Below are 24,765 nucleotides of genomic sequence, written 5' to 3'. Positions count from 1 at the left end.
CAAAAAGCCAGGTTTATTGTATTTTAGAGAAAGGACATATAGCAGAACCATAGCTCACACATTGGTTTTGAAACACATCCATATTGAGAGAAAAGCAAACATGGTAATATCCGTTTTATTCTTCTCTGCTTTAGTGTTAAACATCATTCATTTCACACATTAGCGGGATCTTTGCGTCTCCTCCTCTGAAGCCTCTTCTGAATTACGCAGTAGATCAAGAAAATGACTCCCAAAGGGGGCTGGAGAGACTACACCAGATACAATTTCTTTCACCTTGATGTTTGACTTTGGTTTAATGTTTGAGGTTAAGGACAAAAGCTAGGATGGAGTACGGGAGGTAGAGCACATCATTCCGTTGCCCCTTTAGGTAGCTCTAGTAATGCTCTGCTTTCCTCTGGCCGGGATGGCATTCTTATATTCCTAAAGCACCACCAAGCTCTGCAAGCGCCAAGTCGAGAGACAGCCAAAAGACGATTCTCCCTGTAGGGCACAGGTGAGCCGACCTCCCCCTCAGAGCACCTGCTTGCCTTGTATTCCCTCTGCTACCTCATCTAGACCCCAAAGGGACACTCCCTTCTTTATATCTCCAGCCTAATTAGGAGATCAAAATCCTTTCTCTTATCGTCTATTAGCTCTGCCGAAACAAGATAGCAATGAGAATTTAAAAATATAGAAAGAAGAACTTCACTCAAGACTAGTGAGGCAATAGCACAAAACCAAAAGAAGATAAGACCACTCATGCAAGTAGGTAAGGCTACCCAGCTTAAGTTGCTGGCTCTGAGAATAAATTTAAATATATATATGACAAAATGCATATGCACAACTAAGTGGGCTCCCCATTTAGGGAGCTCCTGCTATGTGCCAAGCATTAATCTAGGTGTTTTATTACCCAGATTACTTATTGTCTCCATTCCCCATAACAATATACTATAGAGTAGTTGCTGAAAATTGAAGGATAATTAGAAAGCAGTGCTGTCTTTCAAAAGGAACTAAGAAATCCTGCCAGGACAAGGGTTCTCAAGCTTCAGTGCCATAAGAATCACATGGGTGTAATATGTAGACTTCTGGGCTCTAATTCAGAAATCTGAATTAGAAGGATTAGGTTTATAAAGCCTGGAGATTAGTTCTTTTTATCAATTACCTCAAGGGATGATGATGTAGATGGTCCCTGAGTCACACCTTGAGAAACAACAGTCTAGAGTTTTGAATTTACGAAGGTCTCACCAGATCATGGGACTGGAACCGTGTGCTTCAGAGTTAACAGAGAGCTACCCATGTTGAACCTGTTCTCTCTTTAATCACACATGGGCGATTTGCATATACTATGTCAGAATGGAAAAATGTTACTACTTAGGCATTATTTCGAAGAGAGCTGCCATGTGTTTGGGGACTTTTCATCTATTCAATCAGACATTGCCAATTTGTTTAGAACAAAAGGAAACTGTGGTGTGAAATGCAAACTATAAAAATGAAACCTGTCTTTACTGCAGGAGCCATAACCACCGTGGCTTATGAAAGGGCACCACTAACAGGTACCAACTGACCTCACAGTATTTCAAAATGTCAGAACTTAGCAACTGTTCATGCCATGCAAATGACACCTACAATGTCAATAAACCCCAGCCATCAGAAAATAACAATAAGTCATACCCATCACAGAAACATGTACAACAAATAGAGTGGTGATAAGGACAGAAAATTTAAACTCGGTTATGCAAAAAATTAGAAAGAATGCTTCATATCTAACATTCTCCCATCATTAGGGCTAGAGCAGCCTGTTGCCACGTCACAGATATAAAATAAATAAACTGAATCTTCAAGAGGCGAGCTGACTCGTTCTTAGAAAAAAATTAAGAAAACCTTTTCCTCTATTGCACGAGAATTTGACCCTGGAGTAGCCTTCTAACCGTTCCCCTAGAAACCTGATAAAGACAATGTCTACTGTGTTACTAAGCAACGTTGCTCATGGTAAAAATGACGCTTGATTGTTAGATCATGTCTGGACTGGGAAAAACCATGAAGGAAGTAGAAATACTTCTTGGAGACACCATCATTTTGAGCTTCTCTGACTGCTATGACTACTGACTGGGCCTTCTCCTTGTGAGAACTCCATGACAAAACGAGTGTAAAAATATAGTGAACCCAGCAAATATACTCTCAGGTTAGCACCCAGACCAGAAGAGCGGGATGAATCCTTCCTTCCCAGCCTTCCTTTCCTTTTCTCTAGGCAAACACCTGGGAATGGAAATCAATGCAAACAATATCACTTCTCGGAAGTCCTCCCTGAGCCTTCCTAACTAAGCTCATCTTTTTCCTTACAACTTTGAGCATCTCTATTATAGAATATGGGAGCAGCGCCCCTGCCCTGAGACTGAGAGCCCCTGGCAAGCACAGCCTGTGTCTCCATCCTCCCTGTCACTGCAGCCAGCCCAGCGCTGGATACATTGCAGGTGCTCCATAAATGGTGATGACATGAACAAACGAAGAAATACATGAAACAGGGCACCCCAACCCTATTCCTTTCTGCATGACTTGGACCAGTGAATTAATTCCTTATAGTCTAAACTGTAATTTTATGTCAGAGTCCTGGTTAATGGCAGGACATGGGCAACTTTTGGGGGGTTCCATCTCCCAATCACTAAGCCACATACATAGTTTGCTTCATCAGCCGCAAAGTGACATGTTTATAGATTCTAAATCAATGGCCCCAGAGTTACTCAGACATGACATAGTGCTGAAGCCTGTAAAACTCTGTCTCGAGCCACGTCTGGCTCTTCTCTTCCACCTATGACAGGCAGGAGTGAACAAAGAGGAAGGGAGTGACATGGAGAAGGAAGAGCAGAGGAGGAGACCCACCAGAAAGCACAGGTGGCACTCACCTTAGATGAGGCCCGACAGCCAGTGCAGTCTGAAGAATTCATTCACATCTCACGGTGGCTTAGTGATGGAAGCCCTCAGACGCACTCACAAGGGGAAACTGAGGCCAAGGATGTTAAGTGTCTTGAGAGTAGACAGCTTGATCTCAAACCTAAGTGCTTTCTGAACTATGTCAAAGCCACTGGTTGTCACAGCAAAGTCTCAGCAAACAAGGCCAGTTTTTATCTAGTAGTCTTGTTTTTTTAGCTTCTTAAAATAATTTGCCTCATTTCAAAAAAATGAAAGTATTTTTTGCCCAAGAGAGTGATAAAAGTGGTATTAAGTGTGTAGGGAAACTAGTTTTCTCATGTTGCTGATGGGAATATAAATAAGTACAACCTTTTGGGAACGAAATTTGGAAGCATTAATACAACTGTAAAATGTGCATACCCTTTGATCCAACAATCCCACCGAAATGGTTATATACATGTAAAAACGCATACAAGGCTATTAATCTCAGCACTATTTATAATATCAAAAAATTAGAAGCAGCCTAAATGAAATTGATTAAAGCTATTAAGGCAAATCCATATAATGGAGTACAGTGCAACTATTATGGAGAGTGACTTATACGTAGAGATAAAAAAACAGCCTGTCTATGATTTGGTGATTTTATTTATAGAATTTTCAAAGTAATACCTTTTTTGTTTTTTTATTTTGAGACAGAGTCTCACTCTGTCGCCTGGGCTAGAGTGCTGTGGTGTCATCATAGCTCAAATTCCTGGGCTCAAGTGATCCTCCTGCCTCAGCCTCTTGAGCAACTAAGACTACAGGTGAATACTGCCATACTTGGCTAATTTTTAAATTTTTTTGTGGAGATGGGATCTCACTGTTGTCCAGGTTGGCCTAGAACTCCTGGGCTCAAGTGATCCTCCCACCTTAACCTCCCAAAGTGCTGGGATTACAGGCATGAGCCACTGTGCCCAACCACACCACAACTTTTTTTTAAAGTCTATGTATTCTTTCCTGTAGAAATATATTTATTCTGATTGATTTAGAAAAAAAAGTCTACATATCGGCTCACCTGAGAATGAAATGCCAGAACACAACCCAATCAGGGCCTGACTCACTCACAGGAAAGCTTCGGTGAAGGATGAAAGAGCACAGACCTTGGGACTATATCATGGACTTTACCTCGTCTGAACACAGTCCACACCTCAACTACAGCACCAACCACGAGGAACTGCAACTTATCTGTTCCCACGTGCGTCCCTCTCCAAGACAGAACCTCTCAAGGCAAAGGATGTGACATTACGTATCCGTGTGCCTGTTGTGTCCTACACGTTGTCAGGTGGCTGAGTTATTTCTGATCCTCCTCCACACACTACATTTTGCACGTAAGATGACTAGTTCATGAGCTGCAATAAAGAGGTCAGGTTCAAGGGCAAACATAAGAACCATGACAAAAGGAAGAGGAAATACAAAAGTCTCTGAAACTAAAGTCCCACTCGGCTTTTACCTCAGGATGGTGGGCAAATTATCAGTATAAAAAGCACCGAGGCTGCCCCAAGGCCTCTCTGCCTCGCCTGCCCCGGGTAGGAGGGATGAGAAACGCCCCCTCCCACAGACCCGCAGCCGCCATCAGTTACTCTTCTCACTGCGGATCCCCACAGGAGTTTGTCAGCCTCGCGGCTCACGGAACATTCTCACACACATCACCTCACCTGGTCCTTACAACAGACCTCCCAGGGGACAGGGCAGAGCCAGTTTGAATCCCAGAGTTGAACTTGGATATAAATTCCAGCGCTTAATTACCCATGAGGGCAAATCACTTAATCTCAATTAGCCTCATTTTTCTACTTTGAAATTGGGTTAGTGGTATTTACCTCGCAGGATGATTGTGACGATCAGGTAAGATATTGAAAACCGCAGTCCCTGGCACATAATACATGCTCAATAAATAAGTACGACTTCCCTTTGTTTCTGTTGACACTAAAGCCTTTCCCCGGGGATTGCCTCCATTAAAATAGGCAGCCACAGTCCTTTAAGGGGCCTCATTGCTCTCAGGCTGCTCAGGGCACACAGGGGAGCCCCTGCGCGGGCAGGGACAGACTGGCGGCTGTCTTAGCACTGGTGGGCAGCCTCTGTGCAGGCTCTGGAACACGGTATCCTCCCATCCACCAGGGACTTTTATTGTCTCAATTATTTGGACTTGGGTCTCACATCCATCCTTCAGACTTTATGACAGCTTCTCCCCAAATGACCATGGGACAAAGACAGACCGGCCCCCCAGAGGAGAAGTCCCCCCAGGCTTTACCTAGTACCTTCCCAACTCTCTCCTCTCGTGTCAACCTGCACATCTCCAACCAGCCCTCAACAGGAAGACGTCAGGCATTTGTTTGCCACTTCCAGGGAAAGCTCAGTATTAATTGTGATTCTGGAACCAAAGCGTCTGAGTGTGAATCACATTCCACCCCTACCTCTAGTGTGACCTTGGCAAATATTTGACCTTTCTTGCTTTGGTTTCATCCTTTGTAAAATGAGGATAAAATGAGGCACGCAGTAGGTACTCAAAAAAAGTTTAGCTTTTCTGTTGATGTAAAAACTAAAAAAACTTTCTATATATTATGTATATGTGTATATGTGTGTATAAATGCATTGTGAAAGTTCTGGAAGAATATAAAGTGGTGGTATATTGGTACTCTTTAAGGAGCACATAAACGAGAACTTTTATTTGATATATATACTGGTACCATTTTACAAGCACATATTATTTTTGTAATCTAAGTACACGTTTTAAAAAACACACTTGGGTATGGTAAAGAAAAGGAAAGAAAGGGGGGGAGGGGAGAGAAGGGAAAAAAGAGAGAGAAGAAGAAGAAAAATGGTTTGAGGCAGAAACCAAGGGCTAGATCGCAGAGAGTCTCGACCAGTTGAGACATCCTGGTTATGGCTTTAGTGCTATTTGCAGAGTTCCCAGTGCCTTGGCTGGGAAACCTTCTGTCATATATATATCTGTCAGCCCTGTATAAATTTCCTTCATATTTGGGGGGGAAAAAGAAAATGATTAGCAAACTCTTGGGGAGACCAGTTCCACTGAACCAAGTGATGGTGGTGGAGGTTCTGATCTCACTCGCAGGAGGAGGGCTGCCCAGGCTCCCGGGGCACTTTAGGGAGTGAGGGGCAGCTCTTCCTGGTCTCAGGGGAACAGAGGGATATTATCCAGGGTAAGCCCTATGAAGCTTCTACATCACCAGGTAGGAAATGCTTCCAAGAGACCTGGACATAGCCCCCAAAGAAGGCTAGACCACTCTGCCTAGCAGGAAGGAAGGAGGGCTCTGTCTCTCATTAAAGACTCCTCTAAGTGGCCTTTTTCCTAGTTTCTCTAATGTCTCAAGAGATCTGGGCTGAAGCAAGCAAAGGTCTGCTTTACTACCTTCTGTGCAGGATGCCCACAGGGCTATTCACCTTTTCCCTCCATCCTAAAAGCTCAGTACTATGTATAGTAAAAAAAAAATAATAATCATATCCTTTTATGGCAAAAGTTACATCACCACAACCCCAGGAGCAACGCTGTCTACTCCTTATATGTAGCCAAGATCTTCCCTGAGCCAACCCACATTCCTGATTTTTTCCAAGGGTGAAAACCCCCTTGTTCCTAATTCCCCTCACATTATTTCTGATGGGTAAAAAGCTTATCAGCTCACAAAATGCATGTCCCAAGAAGCTTAGATTTCTGGAAAACTACCTAATATATACAGCGTACTCTATGAAAATTTATCTTCAAATTCCAAATGCTGTATGGCTTCTATCCTCTTATGGGCCCCCACCCAAACAAATGCAGTTTGTCTTGCTGGCAACTATGAATATAACAATGTTATCCCCATTTTTATCAACGCCTCTGTTAACAAAGTTCCTGCCAGCCAAGTATGTCTTTGTGACACATTCTCACCACCCTATCTGCAAACCCTCCTCCAACCCCAACCAAACTCACCCAAAGGAATTACATAGATCTACTATGAAGACAGACGCCAAAAAGGACCCTCAAGAAGGTGACTCACCTTTCTCGTGGCTGCTTGGCAGTGGGGGCGGGGAGGTGACTGGCTTGGACTTATCATAGTTGTTAAAGCTCTGGCTGCGTCGGTTGTTGGCAGCAGCCGACCCTCCTCGTGTTTTGGCCTCGTTGCCCGCAGTGGATACTCTCGTGGTAGGACCTGGAAGTCTAAAATGCAAAAGCAACAGGGTAATGCATTCAGTCTCACAAGAATAGCAGTGTCTCAGGAGAAGGAACTGCAACCACCCAGGAGGTAAAAGAAACCATCCAAGACATTGGGTCTGTGGACGTTTGCCAGTCAAATGATTTGGTGGAAGCCACTACAAACATCTAGGCTAGTAATAACCCAGCAAAAGTCCAACAGTAAAATGTGAACAGTTTTCCTTTGAGCAAAGAGAGAAATTTTGAAGGAAAAAAAATATGAATATGTTTGTGGATTAAAAATACAATGCTAATCTTTTTTTTTCCCCCTCTGGGATGGGTATTTTTACTTTCCAATGGGGCCAAGCCATGTCAGCTCTAACTTTATCAAGCATAGAACCTAAAGGCCTGATAAGATCCTACAGTTTACCTTGTGTGTGCATCTCCTGTGACAGGTATTAAAAGTAGTGTTTTCCATAATCCAGGGACATAAATATCAAGAAAAGGAAACAGTATATAATGGTGAGACAGGGAATTGCTACCACTCAGAACCAACATATGTATAATGAAAACTTAAGGCCTGGGTGGAAACCCTTGTCCAGACATACATTTTCCTTCAACACCTGACAACCTGTCTCCATAGGTGTTACTTTGAGGCTGAATACCAGCTTCTATGAATAGTAGTAGATGGATAAAATCACACACTCTTTCTGTAAAACTGACAGGAATTTGTTAGCCTAAAGACAAACACACATCCTCCCCTTAGATAAAACACCTCATTTCGCGTGGCTTGGGAAATTAAGTCACCAGACTTCTTTGTAATGTGGCTAAAGACATTATGGCCCATTTTCCAAAGAGTTAACAGTAAGACTCCCCAAATCAGAATTTTGGTCCAGGGACTTACTAAGCAGGCTGTTTCCAATAATTAAAGTTGAGATGATGAAATATTTAGTTATATCTTTCGGCTAAGACCCACTTAGCTGCGTTTAAAAGCCACTGGAATCTCAGTCGGCTAGCATTAGATCTAGTGATAAGTCTGAATTTTCAACCATAAAACTTTCAGCCTTCTCTTGCCATGCAAATCTGTAAGCACCAAAGAAGTCTGCAGTCTGGAAGCATTTTAGATACAAGCAGGCAATCACTTTAAACTTTTTCTTGTTGGCTGAGCAAGAAAGATGGTTGTAGAGTAAACAGAGAACATGAGCTGGTGTGAGAGGACTGTAAAATTTATACAGTTAAGGAGAAGCTGGCCCAATTCCCTGACGGATCTGGGAGAGAAGAAAGGGGGTTAGCTCTTCCCCCAACGAGTTGCAGTGAGAACTTTAAGGCACCACTTCCCACTGCATGGGAGCACTTGCCCCTCTGTTAATTTACCCCACCTTGTCTGGAGGATATTAACCCCACAAAGATAGGTACAGAATGGGGTACAGAATGGGGTACAAAAATCCAGCAGTGCCAGTGCCTGTGTTTGGGGACCAGATGTGGCCAGCGCATCTGGCCAAGGAGATCCAGGAATGAGACCTTGGTACCTCTTGATTCTGCTTCCAATGCAAACAATGTCCTGCAAGTCCTCAAGTCAGTGTTATCTGAGTACTCACATCCAATGGCACAGCTCCTGCAGGTGGGTCTCCCTCAGGCTGGACTTATTTAACCCAGCTATTGTCTGCAGGAGTCTTTATGCCCACAGATAGGCCTGGAAAAGGATTATGGGCTCGTTCCAAGATGATGTCATAGCAATGGTATTAAGTGGTACAGGGGAACGCAGGTCACAGCATTCTACTTTCAGTGGGGAATTTGCAAAGAGCAGAGAAGCAAAAAGCAATGAGAAGGGTAGAGATGCATTTCTTTCAGAGTTCCTGGAGAACCCCCACTGTGTTGACCCTGGGCTGAACCATGGCAGATTTTTAGGACAGCACAGGGACTTTATAGAGGTAAGCAATCAAAGCATGCGATGGAACAGGTACAACCTTGATCAGGTAGGCTGTGTGGTTGTCTGTGAGGCAATATGGTATAATGGATAGAATAAAGGCTTTTCCAGACACAAGACATTGGACCAATCTCATAACCTCTCTGAGATGCCTGTCCTTACCTGTAACTTTGTAATAATAATGAACTCCCCAATGACATAGTTATAAATTTGAAATGGGACTTAACATATGGCCAATGCATGTTAGTTTCCTTTCTCATCCTCTCTGCTGAACACAGATTCAAAAAGAATTAGACATTGTCATAAAGGAAACATACTATGGCACAAGAAAAATCAGATAAGCTGGGCATGGGGCTCAGGCCTGTAGTCCTAGCACTCTTGGAGGCCCAGACGGGAGGATCGCTTGAGGTCAGGAGTTCAAGTCCAGCCTGAGCAAGAGACCCCCATCTCTACTAAAAATAGAAAAATTAGCCAGGTGTGGTGGCATGTGCCTATAGTTTCAGCTACTCAGGAGGCTGAGGCAAAAGCATTGTTTTAGCCCAGGAGGTGGAGGTTGCTGTGAGCTAGGCTGATGCCACGGCACTCTAGCCCAGGCAACAGCAAGATTCTGTCTCCAAAAAAAAAAAGAAAAATCAGATAAATAAGGAAGAAAATAGATGGGTCTAAGTTAAAGCATCAGAAGAGAGCTGAACAAAAGTCAACATACAAGACTCTGAGATAAACATTTTCAAAGAGGCAAGACAGGATCTGGCAAGTGGGCTCATCATCTCCCTACGGAACATTCCAGAAGAGAAATTACTTCATCCAAGTATCTGTGACTGAGACTTTACACTTGGGACACCTCCGAGTTATCTGTGGACCCCACTCTCTGGAGTGACACATTCCTGGTTTGGGATTAGCAAAGACAATTCTGGGTTTCCCGCGGGTGATCCCGGTCAGATTCTCTTTGTTGCGTCAGACATCGAGGTGCTCCTTTGATGAGAGCAGTTATGTTCTTCAGGTGATTGCAGGGTTGCGCTAGCCTTCTGGGACGCAGGGTAGTCATCCTGAAGGCCTTGAGGACAGGCGACACGGCAAAGGGAGAATGGTTGGCACACGGCCATCAAAAGCCACCACGAAGCTCAAGCCAGCCCGTGTCCACCTTCCACCACCATCGCCGCTATATCCTAGTCAGGGTGGCTCACGTAAACTTGACAAAATCAAAAAACTGGGTGGAGACCAAGTCATTTCCCCCAAGTTTCAGAGATCATCTGTGTTGACACTACAGAACTTGGGTGCTGCTTGCTCCAAAGTAAGCCCTCTCCATGTGTCTGAAATTTTCAGCAAAATCCACCTCACATACAGAGGCCACAATGAACGTGTGGTAGGCGGGAAGTAAGAAAAAAAAGGCTGAATCTGGACTTATGTATGAGGGAACCAAAACATCCCTTGGGACAGTGAGTCAATCCACAAACCGAATAAATTCAGAATGGACTTTAAGTACAGGAGTTCAAATGCAGGATTTCAAAGCCAAAGGCGACCATGAGAACCTAAGATACTTGAGTAATTCTGGGGAGGCCACTGGACTTTTTACAGACATAAGAAGGGGCAGAGCTAGGACGCTCAATCTCATCTAGAGCTCAAGAGGCTGGTCAAATCCCAACTGACATCTAGGTTACGTGTGAACTGATGAAATACATGAAGTTCAGAAGTAATTCAGAGAAGGAAATGATGATCTTAAAGGTGGGTGGGATGATCAGAGGAGGTTCCCAATAAAGGAGACCCCAGAGAAGATTCGGCATGTTGAATGGGAAGGTGAGTAGAGGGTGGAGCATGCCACGCAGAGATGAGGCCTATAAAACGTGTGGAGGAAAGAAAGAGCTGGCGTGTGCTGAGACTTGGGGGACGGAGCGGGAGGGAATGAGGCTGCAGAAGCAAGCAGGACCAGGCCAGGGAAGACCTCGTATGTCATATTTCGAAGCTCGGACTTTGTCCTGCCCTCCAGTGATGAGTCATTAATTAAGGAGGCTGAGAGTGGAGCCAGAGTTGAAAAGCAGACCATCTTCCAGTTGACCAGTGACACAGCCCCCAGGCCTCTGGCTAACATTTTGAAGTTCATTACTGTTAACATCCTGGTGTATCATGGGCACTTCTGTCAGCCTCCAGCCTAGAAGCATCTGCCATCCGCAGCGTTAGAATCCCTGCATGCTGAAGAGCTGGGTTTTGCTCATGTGGCATAGCTGCAGGTATCACAACAGATGCTGCCCGCTGGGCCAGCCTCACTGAAGAAGCACAGTGAGAGGAGAGTGTGTTGGGTCAACCCGCATCACTCCAGAGGAACTCGACCTCTCATGGCCATTCCATGTCCACACAGTTACATAATGACAGAGGACACAGATGGGTTCTCTGAAACACACACATGTTGGTTTTTCTAAAACATTAAGCTTAAGGGAAGTGGTGTAACAGAGGCAGGAGGATAAACCTGCCCCTATTAGGGCCATGGCCAATTTCTCCAACATGTGCAGAGCCCAGCAGCGGGCAGGGGAGTAAAACTGCCCTTCCTGGCACGTAACCTACGAGCGCATCCCTCCTCCTCTGCTCCACTCGCTGTACGTGCTGATGGTGCTGATGGCGGGACAGCAGTTCTTCCCCGCAGAACCACTTCAAAGGCTGGGAGCAGAGGGGGGCCCCTCCCAGGAAGGATGGCAGCTTGTGTGCACATGCTGGAGGTGGGGGGGAGGTGCTCATAATCAGAGATGCTTTTTGCCAGACAAGATGATTAAACGCTAAATTTCTCATTTCCACGGCATCTGCCTTTCAGCAGCTGGGCAGACAGGACCGAACTACTGCCCTTACAGATTCCTTTCCACAAGACGATCGTGTAGAGATCTACTCTGCGGGACTGGCTAAAGGTGGCCTGGTTGCCTTACCTGTCCCAGATCAACCTAAAACACCAACATTACCATAGCTACTTTATGGTACACTGGTTATATGCCAGGTGCTAAGGAATTGACATGACTTTATTTAATCCTCATGACACTGTGAGGGAGGAAGGACTACCCCATCTGACCATGAAAACAACACAGGCTCAGAGAGGTTAAATAACGTCCCCAGGTAACGCTGTCAGCAAGTGGTAAAGATGGGCTTTCACTTAGGTTTGACTGCACCTCCTAGCAACTATGTTTCTCTGCCTCCAGCAGGTGGAATAAACCCAAATACCTGGGGCTCACCTGGGATGCCGGGGGCAATGATACTGCTCAAAAGGCAGAAATCCACTGAGGTCCTTCCTTCACCCCTGTACCAATGCCCTCCACAGCCCTTCCCCTACATCCAGATTCCAGGGTGAGGCTTCCTACGCTGCCTCGTGTCCCTGGGGGATGCCCCATATCCCTGGGGGCCATCAAGGTGTTTGGCTCTAGCAGGTGTTTAATCAATGTTTGCACTCCAATGACACACCGATTTCCAGAGATACTCAGCCAGAGGGGTGAGGCTGTTTCTTTTGGCAACCAAACTTTACTGCTACACTTCGTGGTGCTTGATCAGCTAAAATTCTTATCACAATTGTGCTCAAGGCTGGGGGTGGAAAGTGGGGAACAGGGAAGGCAAAAAGGAGTATTAGGCAAATAATGAAACTAAGAACATCCCTTTACTGGCTTCTGCAGAGACAAAATGCACCCAAAAGAAACTCTGGGTGAGGGATATCACCCTAAAGAAAGCCAGACTTTGGCTTAGGGTGAACCTGGAAGCCCTGTGCCCTGCCAGCCTCAGGGAGGGGTAGGCACACCCTCATCTTCCAGTTCTTCTTCTCTTCCCACCCCTCCTTCCATCATCTGGGACTGATAACAAATCACAGGCGGGATGGGCATGTGCTTCCAATTAGATACTTTCCCAGCTAGCTCCTGTTCTCTTTATCTTCCAGGCCCGAGCACATCGAGCACATCGTGGGAACAGACACTAGATTTCAGGTCTCCTCTAGGACCACCCCTCCCCTTTCCTTTCATATGGATGAGCATTTGCATGACACTCAAATTAACTGGGAAGGGGCCCCTTTGTCACTGCTCTGACGGGGCTTCCTGTTACTGTCAGAGAAAGCAGTCACTCCCAGCAAGGCTACCAGAAGCAGGGACAAGTTTAGGTTCCCCCCTGTACTCCTGAACCAGGTCTGGGTGACATGCTGACTAGTGCTACAGAGAAGCACACTGCCAGGTGGTTTCTCCCCCACTGGCCAGGCAGAGGCTGAGTTGGGTCCCTCCAGGTGTAAGCTCTTCAGAAAAGTAAACTGTGGTTAGAAAAGGCACCACGAGCCTAACAGAGTGGGGCAGCAGGCAGTCGTTCAGCATGCATTTGTCACATAAACAAAGACAGATAGGAAGTGTGGGTGTCCCTTTACCTTGAAATGAAAATTCAATAAAAAAATAAATACCAGGCATAACAAGTAGGAGATTCTGCCCCAGCAGCAATTTCTGTTAGGCTGCTACAAGGGCAATGTGAGGGAAAAGGCTGAGAGTAATGGCTGAAACCTAAGATTTTAAAAAGCAGCCTCAGCAACCACATAAATACCAGAATTCGAGGAGGAGGAGGAGGGCAGTGTTGTACTGTGGTTACAGTGGGCGTTCTGGGGTTAGCCCACCTGGATTCAAAGCCTGGTTCTTCTACTTTGTGTGTGTCCTTGGCAAATTACCTAACTTCCTAAATCTTAGTTTCCTCATCTGTAAAATGGGGATAATCACATGACCAATTACAAGAGCTACCTCATGAAGGCTGATGGGGGGCTTATACAGGATGATGTATTCAATAAATGTTAGCTGCTGGTACATTTAAAATAACAGCAGATCCAACAATGTAACTGGCTCTTTCCATACCCTGAAATAGGTCCTCAAGGATACAGCAGACAGGCCAAAGTCTGAGTTAAGAGAACCAGTTAACAAGCAAACCTTTTTTTGTTTTTAATTTTCAGGGAACTGAGGCAGCCTCTCCGCGGTACACAAGAGCATTCCAGAAACAAAGGGGAGACCTGGCTGCCTTGCTGTTTTGCCCCCTCTGTCCGATTTGGACTCGTGCTTCAGGTCTTTATAACTCAAGAGAAAACCAATCCCACATTAGCAATTTTAACAACAGCAACAGAGAGCACAACACACACAAACGAGATGCAGGTGAGGCAAAGCAGGGAGCAAACCCATTATAAAACCACTACAGACAGAAACTGCCTCAAAACTCACCTCTGTCCTAAATCAGAGTGGATTCCGATGGCAAAGCAAAGCCAAAAACCAATACAATAAGAAGCACCATGTGCAGCTGAACCTCACTTCCACGCTGTCACACACACACACACACGCTGCACATTTCCAGCAAGGCCATGGCCGCTTCCAACACTCCACACCACTGGATCATCAGCCAGGCAGGTTTGGTTTTCCGGAACAGCAAATAGGAAATGGGGAAAAGGACCAAAAGGAAACTCAGCCAAGGCAGAGGGGGACAACGGGACAGAGGGTTGGGTTTAAACCATGCTTTGCAGGACACAGGGCAAGTCTAACCTAGAGATCTTTTTCTGACCCAGAGTGAAGCGGATGATTTTGCTTTGAGATGAGTCCTTGGATGGTGCACTGCATGATAGGAAAGAAAAAAAGTGGAAGAGATGAGTGAGGAGAGAGAAGATACATTAGACACACAGGTAGATAACAAGGGTCTTACGACAAGGGGAGTGCTCCCAGTTTTCCCCTCTGCCCACTTTTTTCCATGACATGCAGCTTTCTTTCCAGGTCTAACTTCACTGATTTGAGACATATCCAATGGGAAAAAATTGCTTTTAAAATTATCTAAGAACTTTTGTGGGCTTTTTTTCTCCTTATACACCACATACCTCTCCTGCTTCCAGTCAGCATAAGGGCACCTTCTCACAGTGAGACCCTAAAGCAGGGGGTCCCTGAAAAATAAACTTTAAACTCTTCTAAAGTATTGAGATGTTTCTATTTCACATGCTTGTTCTGCCTGGGGAGCTTTTCAGATGAATTTCCTCAATATCCCATAAAGGTGACCCAAAGCAAGGGTGGAGATGTTTGAGAGTTTTGCTGGTCTTGGGAATTTGCGCTCTTAATGCCAGAGATGACCCACTTGAAGTCTGTTGAACTTGCTAAATTCTGAATTTTTAGGAAATTTTAAATTTGTACCTATGAAGAAACTTGGTTGGGCTTAAGAAAAAGTTAATCTTATTTACTATCTCATGACAGATAGAAATATTTATCTTTCTTATATCCATACATCCCATGCCATGTTCATAAAAGGATTTGAGGTGAGAAATAAAATGTTGGTTTCACTAGTCTTATGAAGTATAGAGACAGAAAAGAATGAAGGAAAAAATACAGTCATTTTTTGGATTATTCCTAAACAACTGAATAACGATCATTGTAAGGTAAATACAATGGAGAAGGAAGCAAGTCTTGGAGACAATATTCCTCTTCCAGACTCTTGACTGGGGAGAAGTTTCATGGGGTGAAATGTGGACCAAGTTCCTGATTCCTCCACGCCAATGTGCCAGATTTCCCTTGTCAACTTCCCACAGCTTCTTTACTTGCAAACTTTATGGAAAGTTGCCAAGTTTTAGTGCTTGCAACCCCAAGAGGGGTGGAGCCTGGGTGGCTTCAAAATAGTTTTCAGGCATGTTTGTATCCGGCAGAGTTCTAACAGAGGACCATCACAAACCTGGCATTTGGGGCTTGCATCAACATTTGACATGAATGATCTAGAGTCCAAGCCCCTTCCCTAGAGGCTTTGGTTCTCAAAGATAGAATTTGGGGCTAGAAATACAATGGAACTGAGCCAGTGTTGCGGTTTCATCATTCCTAAACTTACAGCCAGAGTGTCAGCATGGGGTATCATATCCCTAGACAACAAGACTACCCTTTGGAAGTAAAATTAGAAAGCATCAGCATATAATGGACAAAACCAGCCATCTGCAGAAGTGACCCAACCTGGGCAAGATAAAAGGGTGAGTGAGGACGTACAGCGACTCCAAAGCCCAGTCCATTTCACCAGGGTAGGGGCAGGGGCCATGACAGCAGGAACCACTGTAGCTGGAGCGCATGAATGTGAAAACCTGGCTTAAGTGAGACTGGCTCTTGTTCAGGTAAAGCATTTATTAATAGGATGTTTTTGTCTTACTGGGAGAGGGGTGCTCTGACTGGAACATCTGGTTCTTTTAAGAAAACAAACGCCTACCACGGAAATGGATGCCTAAGGCTAGCACAGCTCAGTGACACAAGCCAGTGTTTCTCAACACATGTTCCCTGAAACCCTAGGCAATGAGATGCTCTATAAAATAAGCACGATGCCGTGGCCAAGTCTGTAGAATGCTCCTTTTATGTTTCCTTCTGAAGATTCACGATGCGTACCTCCTGCTCCTCTCTCTGGCTTCCTCATCTCAATAAATTAGACTACCACTTACCGAACTGCTCAAGCCGGAAATCTAGGCTTCATCTGTGACCTCTTTCTTTCCCTCATTCCAGAGAGTCAAGTTTGCAGGCCTCCTGGCTCACCCTCAAAATATCCTGAATTGGTGCATCTCCACATCTGCTCCCACCACCTTGATCCAAGCCACTATCACCTACAAGGCGGCAAAAGCCACTTAATTGGGGTCCTTCCTTCCATTCATGCTTTTATTCTTGTAAGAACAATCTTATCCTCCAAAGAGAAGCAAAGGTGAAGTTTTAAAATTAAAAATTGAATCAAGTCTTTCTACTGCTTAAAAGCCTCCTGCGGCTTCCTGTCACCCTTAGGATGGAGTCCAAAGTCTTTACCCAGTTTAGCCAACACTCTATGACTGGCCTTGGTGCCACAGCAGTGCACAACTGCAGGGGCTGCAGGTCATGCTGTCATCCATGCAAACGGTAGCAGCCCTCTCTGCTTCCAGACCACCTATCTTTCCCTTCCCCTCACCTACCGAGCTGTAGCTACACTGGCCTTCTTTCCACTCCTCCAACATGCCAAGCTTACTCCTACCGCGGGGCCTTTGCACCAGCTGCTCCCACTGTTGGAACTACTCTATGATTGGGTTTTGCATGGCTAGTTCCTTGTCATTCATCTCTCTCCAACTTCAGTGTCACATCCTCAGAGAGAACTTCCCATCAACTCAACCTAAACTAGCAACCCAGTCCCTCTGAATCCCGTCATCTTATTGTAAGACTCACTACCACTATCTGATCTTTTTATTCCCCATTTATTTGCTTGTCTGCCTGCCTCCTCTAGGAGCATGCAGAGGGCAGGCACCTTGGCTATCTCATTCATCCTTGACTCCCAAGTGTCTACAACGGTACCTGGCACATGCAAGGGTTGAGGTTGGGGAACCTGTGACCTTGAGACCATATGTGGCCTTCTGGATCCTTGAGTGAGGCCTTTTGTCTGAATCCAAATTTTACAGAACAAATCCTTTTAATGATGGGATTTATTCCATGAAGTTTGAATTCAGTAGAGGGGCTTGGGGATCTGGAGCCCAGTAGGCTCAAGGATCTGAACAGACCTGAAATAAGAGTTCTAACAACTTAATCCAAATTCTCTCCCAATTTCTCCCCACAGAACACTTCTGCAATATAAGCGAAGTTACATCCTAGGGAATAAGCACTGTAGGACGCAGTTTGGAAAATGATGCTCTGATCATTCAATTGATCCACGTCCACGAGGGAAGTTCTGACCAAGAAACGGCTCCTGCTCGGGCAGGTTTCCAGGGAACAGGTACGGTGACCAGCTCGTGGCTGTCTGCTCCTGGTTGCTAGTCCAGACAACTCTCCTATCCCATAAATTTCTGTACTGTGAGTTGGCTATAATTAGATAATTAATTAGGGGCCCTGATTTGCATTACAGCCATCACCGCTGGTTTTAACACCATCACAATGGGGAAATAGCACTTCTCGTGGGGGGAGAAAGCTGTCACTGTCTATAAGGCAGCCGCCGTTCCAGCAGCTTTGTGCTTGGCCCAGCCGCAATGGGTGATAAAAGGTGTCTCAAGGTGTGTGAGAAGCCCGATGATTATTAGTGCTGGTGCTCTGAGGTGCTGGAAAGAAAAGGCTGTTACTCTTTAGCACGTTTTAGATGAAATCAAGCAATCAATGTGATCAGTGACATTTAGGTTTTATAGCTAAAGACGTGTAGCTTAAGAGAAAACAGTTATGAACTTTCCTGCAAAACCATACCATAATTCAAAAAGTTTCTACTTCCTACTATCTTTTCTACAGGGTGATCTTTTGCAGCGTTGCTTAGAAATGCAACGATTTCCATCATAAAACAGTCGATGGTAACTATGGTGGCATCCGTGGCCGTCTGCTTGTACACTGCTCTATGGTGAGTCCAGCTGGAAAGCAGCAGTCCCTCCTGGAGTGCCAGCAAAACCCAGGCCTGACACTGCAGAGCAGATCACTCCTGCACGGTAGGACACTCCCTGAGTGTTCAACACAACAGTCACATTTAATAATACCTGCTCCCACTGCGGGCACTGCCCCCTGCAAGGAAGGTAGCTGCCTCCTTCTCTTGCAAAGAACCACTTGCCACCGATACATCTTCAGTGTTCTGGGTATTTCTCTTCTGGCAAAGCAGAGGCATCACTAGAATAGAACTTTTGCCTTCACTAAGTGAACTTCTTCTCGTGTATAACACTGAATACCCAGCTTATAGGCAAAAACACAAAGGGGGTTTGAGTCTATCTTAGGGACTGTTTATTGCCTGAGTATGTGTAATAGGCCAGAGAAATAGGCAGTAGCTACTTAGCTTTGGCTGCTGGCGATCCTGACCTATAAAAAAGTACACATTTCCACCAGGCACAGAAGTAGTCCTCACTGCGTCCATTTCAAGGTCACGCTCATTCCCCACTAACCACCAGTAGCTCTCAGCATGGAAGCAGCTCGAATGAAATACACAGAGTACAGGCTAGGATGTGGCCGGGGTGGAGGAGGGTGCGTGAAAAACAGAGCGATCGGATGGCAAGGAGCCCCCACCTGGACTGCATTTCCACTTGTGCTTTGGACTGCGGATGTGGCGCTGGCTGGTGAGGCGGGCACGGGGCTTGGGGAGGGGCTGGCACCTGCGGCTGAGGAGTGCCAGCCTGGCACTGGGAGGGGGCCCCGGCCGCCTGGGACACGGCAGGTGGCAGAGGCGAGGAGAGGTGCTGCTTCTGGGGCTGCTGCTGCTGCTGCTTGTATCGGGAGAGGCTGAAGAAGAGGCCTAGAATGGCCTTGAGGTTTCCATTCCTGATCTCTGCAAGACAACAAAGAGATTCACGTCAGATGGGAGCCCTTGCCTCTTCCTATGCAATGGGCTGCTTCAGCCTGCAGGTGAGTTTAATTTCTTTAGGATGTGACAGATTTCCTGAATACTTCATTGGTATCACAGTCGATTAAAATCAGACCTAAACCACAAAGAAATTAGCTTATTCTCCCCATTGGGATTAGAGTGGATATACAAGGCAAGCCGGATGTCTGGCAAGTGCCGAGAGGGAATTCTCAGCGAGGACACCACTGGAAAAGCAAGTGTCTGAGCGAGACTGTGCTTGTTCTACAGGCAAGGCGACCGATGGGGACGGAGGCGCTCTGCCACTGGGGAAAACTCACTGGTCTTCAGGCTGCACTTGGCCTCTGCCAAGTCCATGTTCTAAGCTTCAAGCCACAGAGTCTGCCAAGTGGCCGCTGTCCCACTCCACAATCCGTGCTCTGCTTTCCCCAGTCATCCTCTGCTCAAATACTGGGCTCTGTGTCTCCCTTGTCTGCTGAATAAATAACTCTGATTTGGGATGGGTGTGGGGATAGGCTATAAGGACTTGTTTCCATAAGGCATTCATACAAAACATCTCCTACATTCAAAGAAATTAGAAAAGAGAATACATTTTTAAAATTCCAGACAGTATTTTTCAGATGTTAAAATGCATTTGCCTCAAGGCATGCATAAAGAGTTGCAAAGAATAAAATATTTATCCACAGGCAGAGGCTATATAGATAGCAAAGGGCCCCTTCTTGGGCAATCCCTCCTTTTATGCAGTTCTTTTAACACCAGATGCTGATGGCTGGAATCTGAGCAAACTCCGAGGGTGAGGGTGAAGTCCTAGGGCCACCCAGCACGAGGGACAGAGGAGGAGGAAGCCCGGTGGGCAAACACATTCAGCCACCCTCTTTGTTGCCACCCTAGGCTGGATTTCTTTTTCTGAACTGGCAAGAGGGGCAAGAGGGATGTGAGGCCCAAAGAAGCTTCAGAGGCCTTGTTAGAGGGTGGGTTAGCCCCAGGCTGGAGAAGAGGCTCCTAATGAAGGAACAAAAGTTTCCTCCAAGGCCCAGTGGAGGGGCAGAAGGTATGAATGGAGTCCTTTCAGAAGCACACTCCGTTCTGTGCAGAGGGGGGAAGGGCAGCCTGCCGTGTCTTTGCCGCGTTGTGATCTGCTGATTAGGTCAGGCTGAGTTACTTCTCATTGGAGCATCCCTTTCTCCAGGCTCTGAAGAATCTAACAGTACAAACTTCTAGAATCGAGCCTTCACTTCCCATTTAGGGAGCTAGAAGACTCCAATCATGGGACAAAGCCAACAGCAGCATACCATTTAGAAAACCTAAGGCATGAGTTGCAACCTGTATTCCACTTACTAGCTGTGCAACTTTGGGCAAGTCACTCAATCTCTCTGGTCTCCAGTAATATGGCAATACTGACACCGTATGCCCCATCACATGAGGTTGTTTTGCGGATCAGATGAGAGTATATATGTGAAAGCACACTGTAAACGGTGAATTCCTTCACTGGTGTTGGCTATTATATGACTACAGCTCCAGAATCCTGAATGAGATTCTCATACAGCTCTGGTCACATGCCTTAAAAATGATAATCTTTACTATGGTGATCTTTTAATTTATTGTGCAAACCATGATATTTTTGAGAGTGAAAGTGGGGGGCGGAGGCAGGGGGGTGGAGCTCTTAATTGTACCAGGACCACCCTTGTAAGCCAGGACTGACCTGGACAAGTCAAGATGCAAAGTCACTGCCTATAAACCACCCTGTGCGAAGCAGGCAGCAGAGAAAACTCCAAACAGATGTGCGAGCCCCCCAGTTTCTTGGGTTGGCCAGCTCTGCTTCCTTTTCCAGCCTAAGGAAACCAAAGGAGAGGTGTACGCCTGTGGCATGCTCCACTTCTGTTTCCAAATGTTCTCACCAGTACATGAGAATCACGGAGTGTGAGGTTTGGATGGGATAATGTCATTGGTTACTCATTTTACTCATGGGAAAATAAAGACCCACAAGGTGGAGTGACACACCTGTCACTGGGCAGTGACATCAACGAGGCACAGAACAAATATGAGCCAATCAAGCGCTGCCATGCAGGTTAGCACCTATTAAAAATCTTGAGAAAACAACTTCCCCTAAATTGAATTCACTGGAGGGAAAAGTAGTGCTGATCGCAGGGACAGACAAAATCTACATAAGATTTATTTTTAGTGCCGTTCACTGTTATTATCAGGTTGTTACATAGTTTATAATAGGAGCTATTACTGACTAGTGGTGTGTGAGGCAAAGCTCTTTATAGGCACGATCTCATTTAGTCCTTACAACCTGAGAAGTGAGTATTATTATCCCTTCTTTACTCAAGGGGAAACAGAAGTTCAGAAAGGTTTTATGACCTCTAAGGTAATAAACGCTGGAGCTGGGATTGGAATCTAGGTTTTTCCGGCTCAAGGTCTGGTTTCCTAACACTGTGTAACTTGGCTTGCTTGTATACTCATCATGTGTGGTGAATTTAAAAGCATACCAGATAATGTTTTATTTATTAAGCTAGCTGGTGGGCATGTAAGTATTCTTTATTCTTCTGGTGTGTCCAACATTCCATAATACTTTGTTTTTTAACCATGCAAGAAAAACAAAGAGGAGAGAAACTACCAATTCAGCACATCCAGGGGCTCACGGCTTGTCCACTGCAAAAAGTAGACACGTGTCCACATCAGCACCTTCCATAACCTGCTGGCCCAACCCAGGGCAGACAAACAGAGCCAGTCTTGTCATGGTCTCTACCTCCTGTGGTCATTCAGTCATTTACTATTCATAATAGTTCGCTCCATGATCCCCTAAAACATTTTTTTTTGTCAAAGAGCATAGTAGGGCTCCTCCAATAAATATACTTTCTCTTAGGAGGCAGCATTTTTATTACAAAGATCACTCATTTTTGGAGCCAGAAAAACCTGGGCTTGAATCTCTACAGTCCATCATTTATACACTTTGAGTTTTTACAAGACTCAATCTCTCGGAGCCTCAGTTTTCTTCTTCCTTAAAATGGGCATACTTCTAGTTGCCCCTTTGCCACAAGATTGTCATGAGAATTGAAGATTAAACAAGAAAATGAGTACACTCAGCACGCTGCCTGACACTGTACTTCCCTTCTTGGCTCAGAGAATAGGACCACACTACCTGCAGCCTTCTCGCAACAGGGCTCCTCACCCAAAGGAGAGCTAAGCAGCGGTCTGTTCTCTCTGCTCACCCCCAGTATGGCGCAGTCACTGATGTCCAGAAGGAAATAAATCATGGATAATCCAACATTATAGAAAACTCAATGGTGAGCTTCTTTCTGGTTTTTAAAATAGCGTTACTGAGGTTTAATTTGCATCCGTAAAAGTAAGGTTACAGTTCCATGATTTTTAGTAAATTTTGTACATTCCAGATTTAGAATGTTTCTATCACCCCAGAAAGATTCCTCATGCTCCTTTGCAATCAATTCCCAAACCCACTCCCAGGCAACCACTAATCTGCTTCCTGCTTCTACAGATTTGCCTTTTCTGGACATTTTATATAAACAGAATCATGCAATACAGACAGTCCCTGATTTGCAATGGTTTGACTTACAATTTCACAGACTGACTATGGCGTGAAAACAATACCCATTCAGTAGAAACCGTACCTTGAATACCCATGCAACCATTCTGTTTTTCATTCTCAGTATTCAATAACTTATATGAAATATTCAACACTTGATTATAAAACAAGATTCATGTTAGATGATTTTGCCCAACTGTAGACTAACCTAAGCATTCTGAACATGTTTAATGTAGGCTAGACTGAGCTATGATGTTTGTTAGGTTAGGTGTATGAAATGCATTTATTTTCAATTTACAATGGGTTTATCAGGACATAACTCCTTACCCCATGATAGGTAAAGGAGCATCTGGCTTCTTTTACTTAGAATAATGTTTTTAAGGTTCATCCATATTAGGGCATTTATCAGTTTCTTTAGATTGCTGAGTAGTATCTCATTATGTGGATATACCATATTTTATTTATTCACAAAATGATGGACATTTGTACTGTTTCATTTTCAGGTCACAAAAACTCAAGACGAGTAAATGCTCTGAAAGCCACACAGTTTATGCCATGGGTGGTCTATAACAGACAGTATCCAAAATAGCTAGAATTGTGTTCTTTCCATATTTCCAAGTGGTATTTGTCTGTGTTCCATGAGGCTTGCTAAGCCAGATCCTCAGGAAGCCTAAAAACAAAATCCAAAAGCCCACAAAAATGTGTCCTCATGATACTTCCCAAAGCTTTAGAAAGGGAGCATCATTCTGTATCTGATCAACTAAGCTCACCCTCCTGACTTCTGGAGAAGGAAGACAGTGTAGACGTAGAGAGAATGGACTCGCCCAAGGAGACACTGCCCACTGCTGGCAAGCCAACCCTGCTCGCCTTTCTCTCCTTGTGGCCTCCTCCATGTAGCCTGAACAAACTGCACAGGCCGTATTCCAGTTTCTATTAGAATTATCATTGCCTTGAGCCCAATTTCTTTGGTTTCTGACTGATCTCTTTGCTCCCAGTGGCTGGTACTAATCAGCACAGATGCTGTGGGTAACATCAGGCATGAAGGGTAAGATAAATAGGAGAGTTACTTTCTTTCAACATTTTTAAAGAGGAACCTCAAGCCTGGTTTACACAGGCACTGGAATAATCTAACACAAAGAAACCTGTTTGTAGGGAGATTTGGAGCCAAAGGGAGAGACTCCACAGACCGCAGAGTTGCAGAACTCCTATTCAACTCCCATAAGCCATGGCTGTGTAAGGCTTGCCGGGTGGAGACTGGGGATTCTTTGGTGGCATTGTTCCTGCAGGTGGGCCACCTACACACCAACGTTCCTCTCCTAACCTGCAACCCCACTCTTCAGCCCTCTGTGTGCTTGCTGCTCACCCAGCCTGCCAGCCACTCTACGCACAGGGGATGTGGGATGACAGGGAAGGAACAGAGCCTATAGGGCCCCTTCTGTGGAGGGTCCCAGTCAGTGCCACGTGCAGGTGATGTGTGGGCAGGAGGAAATAGGAATGTTCCACCTGCTGCTTTTACCAGAAAGATCTCCTGCTTTCTGGCTCAGGAGGGAAGCAGGACCTAGGTCTCTGGCCATTGGGGCAGCAAACCCACCACTGAGCTAATCAAGTCAGCGACTGATTTCACTTCAAGCACACACCTCTTCCACCTGGAAGGCTCTTCCTGCCTCTGTTTCTCCACTTTGCAAGGTTGATAAAAAGCTAGCCTTTTGCTCCCAACATATTAATATTACCTACGTCTAGTCGTCTATCTAGACTTCCCTTCACCTTCCTTTTTCTGTCTGTTGAATGTCTATTCATCCTGTGAAACCCAGGGGAAGCACCACCACTTCTATGAAGCCACCCGACTGCCCCAGGCAGAGCTAATCTGCCTTTCTTTGGTCACCACTGGATCCTGTACCTCCTGGACCTACCACTAGCACAGCTTTTATTATGTAATAATTGGAATCAAGGCTAGTTTTATACCACTGACTTGACTATCGTGTACCCCAG

General features: G+C 45.3%; 1 protein-coding gene across 6 annotated transcripts in view; it reads right to left on the bottom strand.

The window, feature by feature from the left end:
* The window catches only part of NAV2 (neuron navigator 2), a 372,791-nt gene that overhangs the window by 191,406 nt on the left and 156,620 nt on the right, over nucleotides 1-24,765 (bottom strand). For 4 of the 6 annotated variants that reach the window (XM_045557674.1, XM_045557671.1, XM_045557672.1 and 1 more), the window contains exons 5-7: nucleotides 18,938-19,196; nucleotides 14,492-14,560; nucleotides 6,918-7,078 (exon numbers count right to left, since the gene is read on the bottom strand). In XM_045557674.1, coding sequence (XP_045413630.1) covers nucleotides 6,918-7,078; nucleotides 14,492-14,560; nucleotides 18,938-19,196 — 489 coding nt within the window. The remainder of the gene's footprint in view (nucleotides 1-6,917; nucleotides 7,079-14,491; nucleotides 14,561-18,937; nucleotides 19,197-24,765) is intronic. The other 2 variants (XM_045557675.1, XM_045557676.1) reach the window with 1 other exon arrangement.

Source organism: Lemur catta, chromosome 7, assembly GCF_020740605.2.
Source record: "Lemur catta isolate mLemCat1 chromosome 7, mLemCat1.pri, whole genome shotgun sequence".
Classification (NCBI taxonomy): Eukaryota; Metazoa; Chordata; class Mammalia; order Primates; family Lemuridae; genus Lemur; species Lemur catta.
The sequence above is the reverse complement of the archived record's forward strand: the minus strand, read 5'-3'. Positions and strand labels throughout refer to the sequence as shown.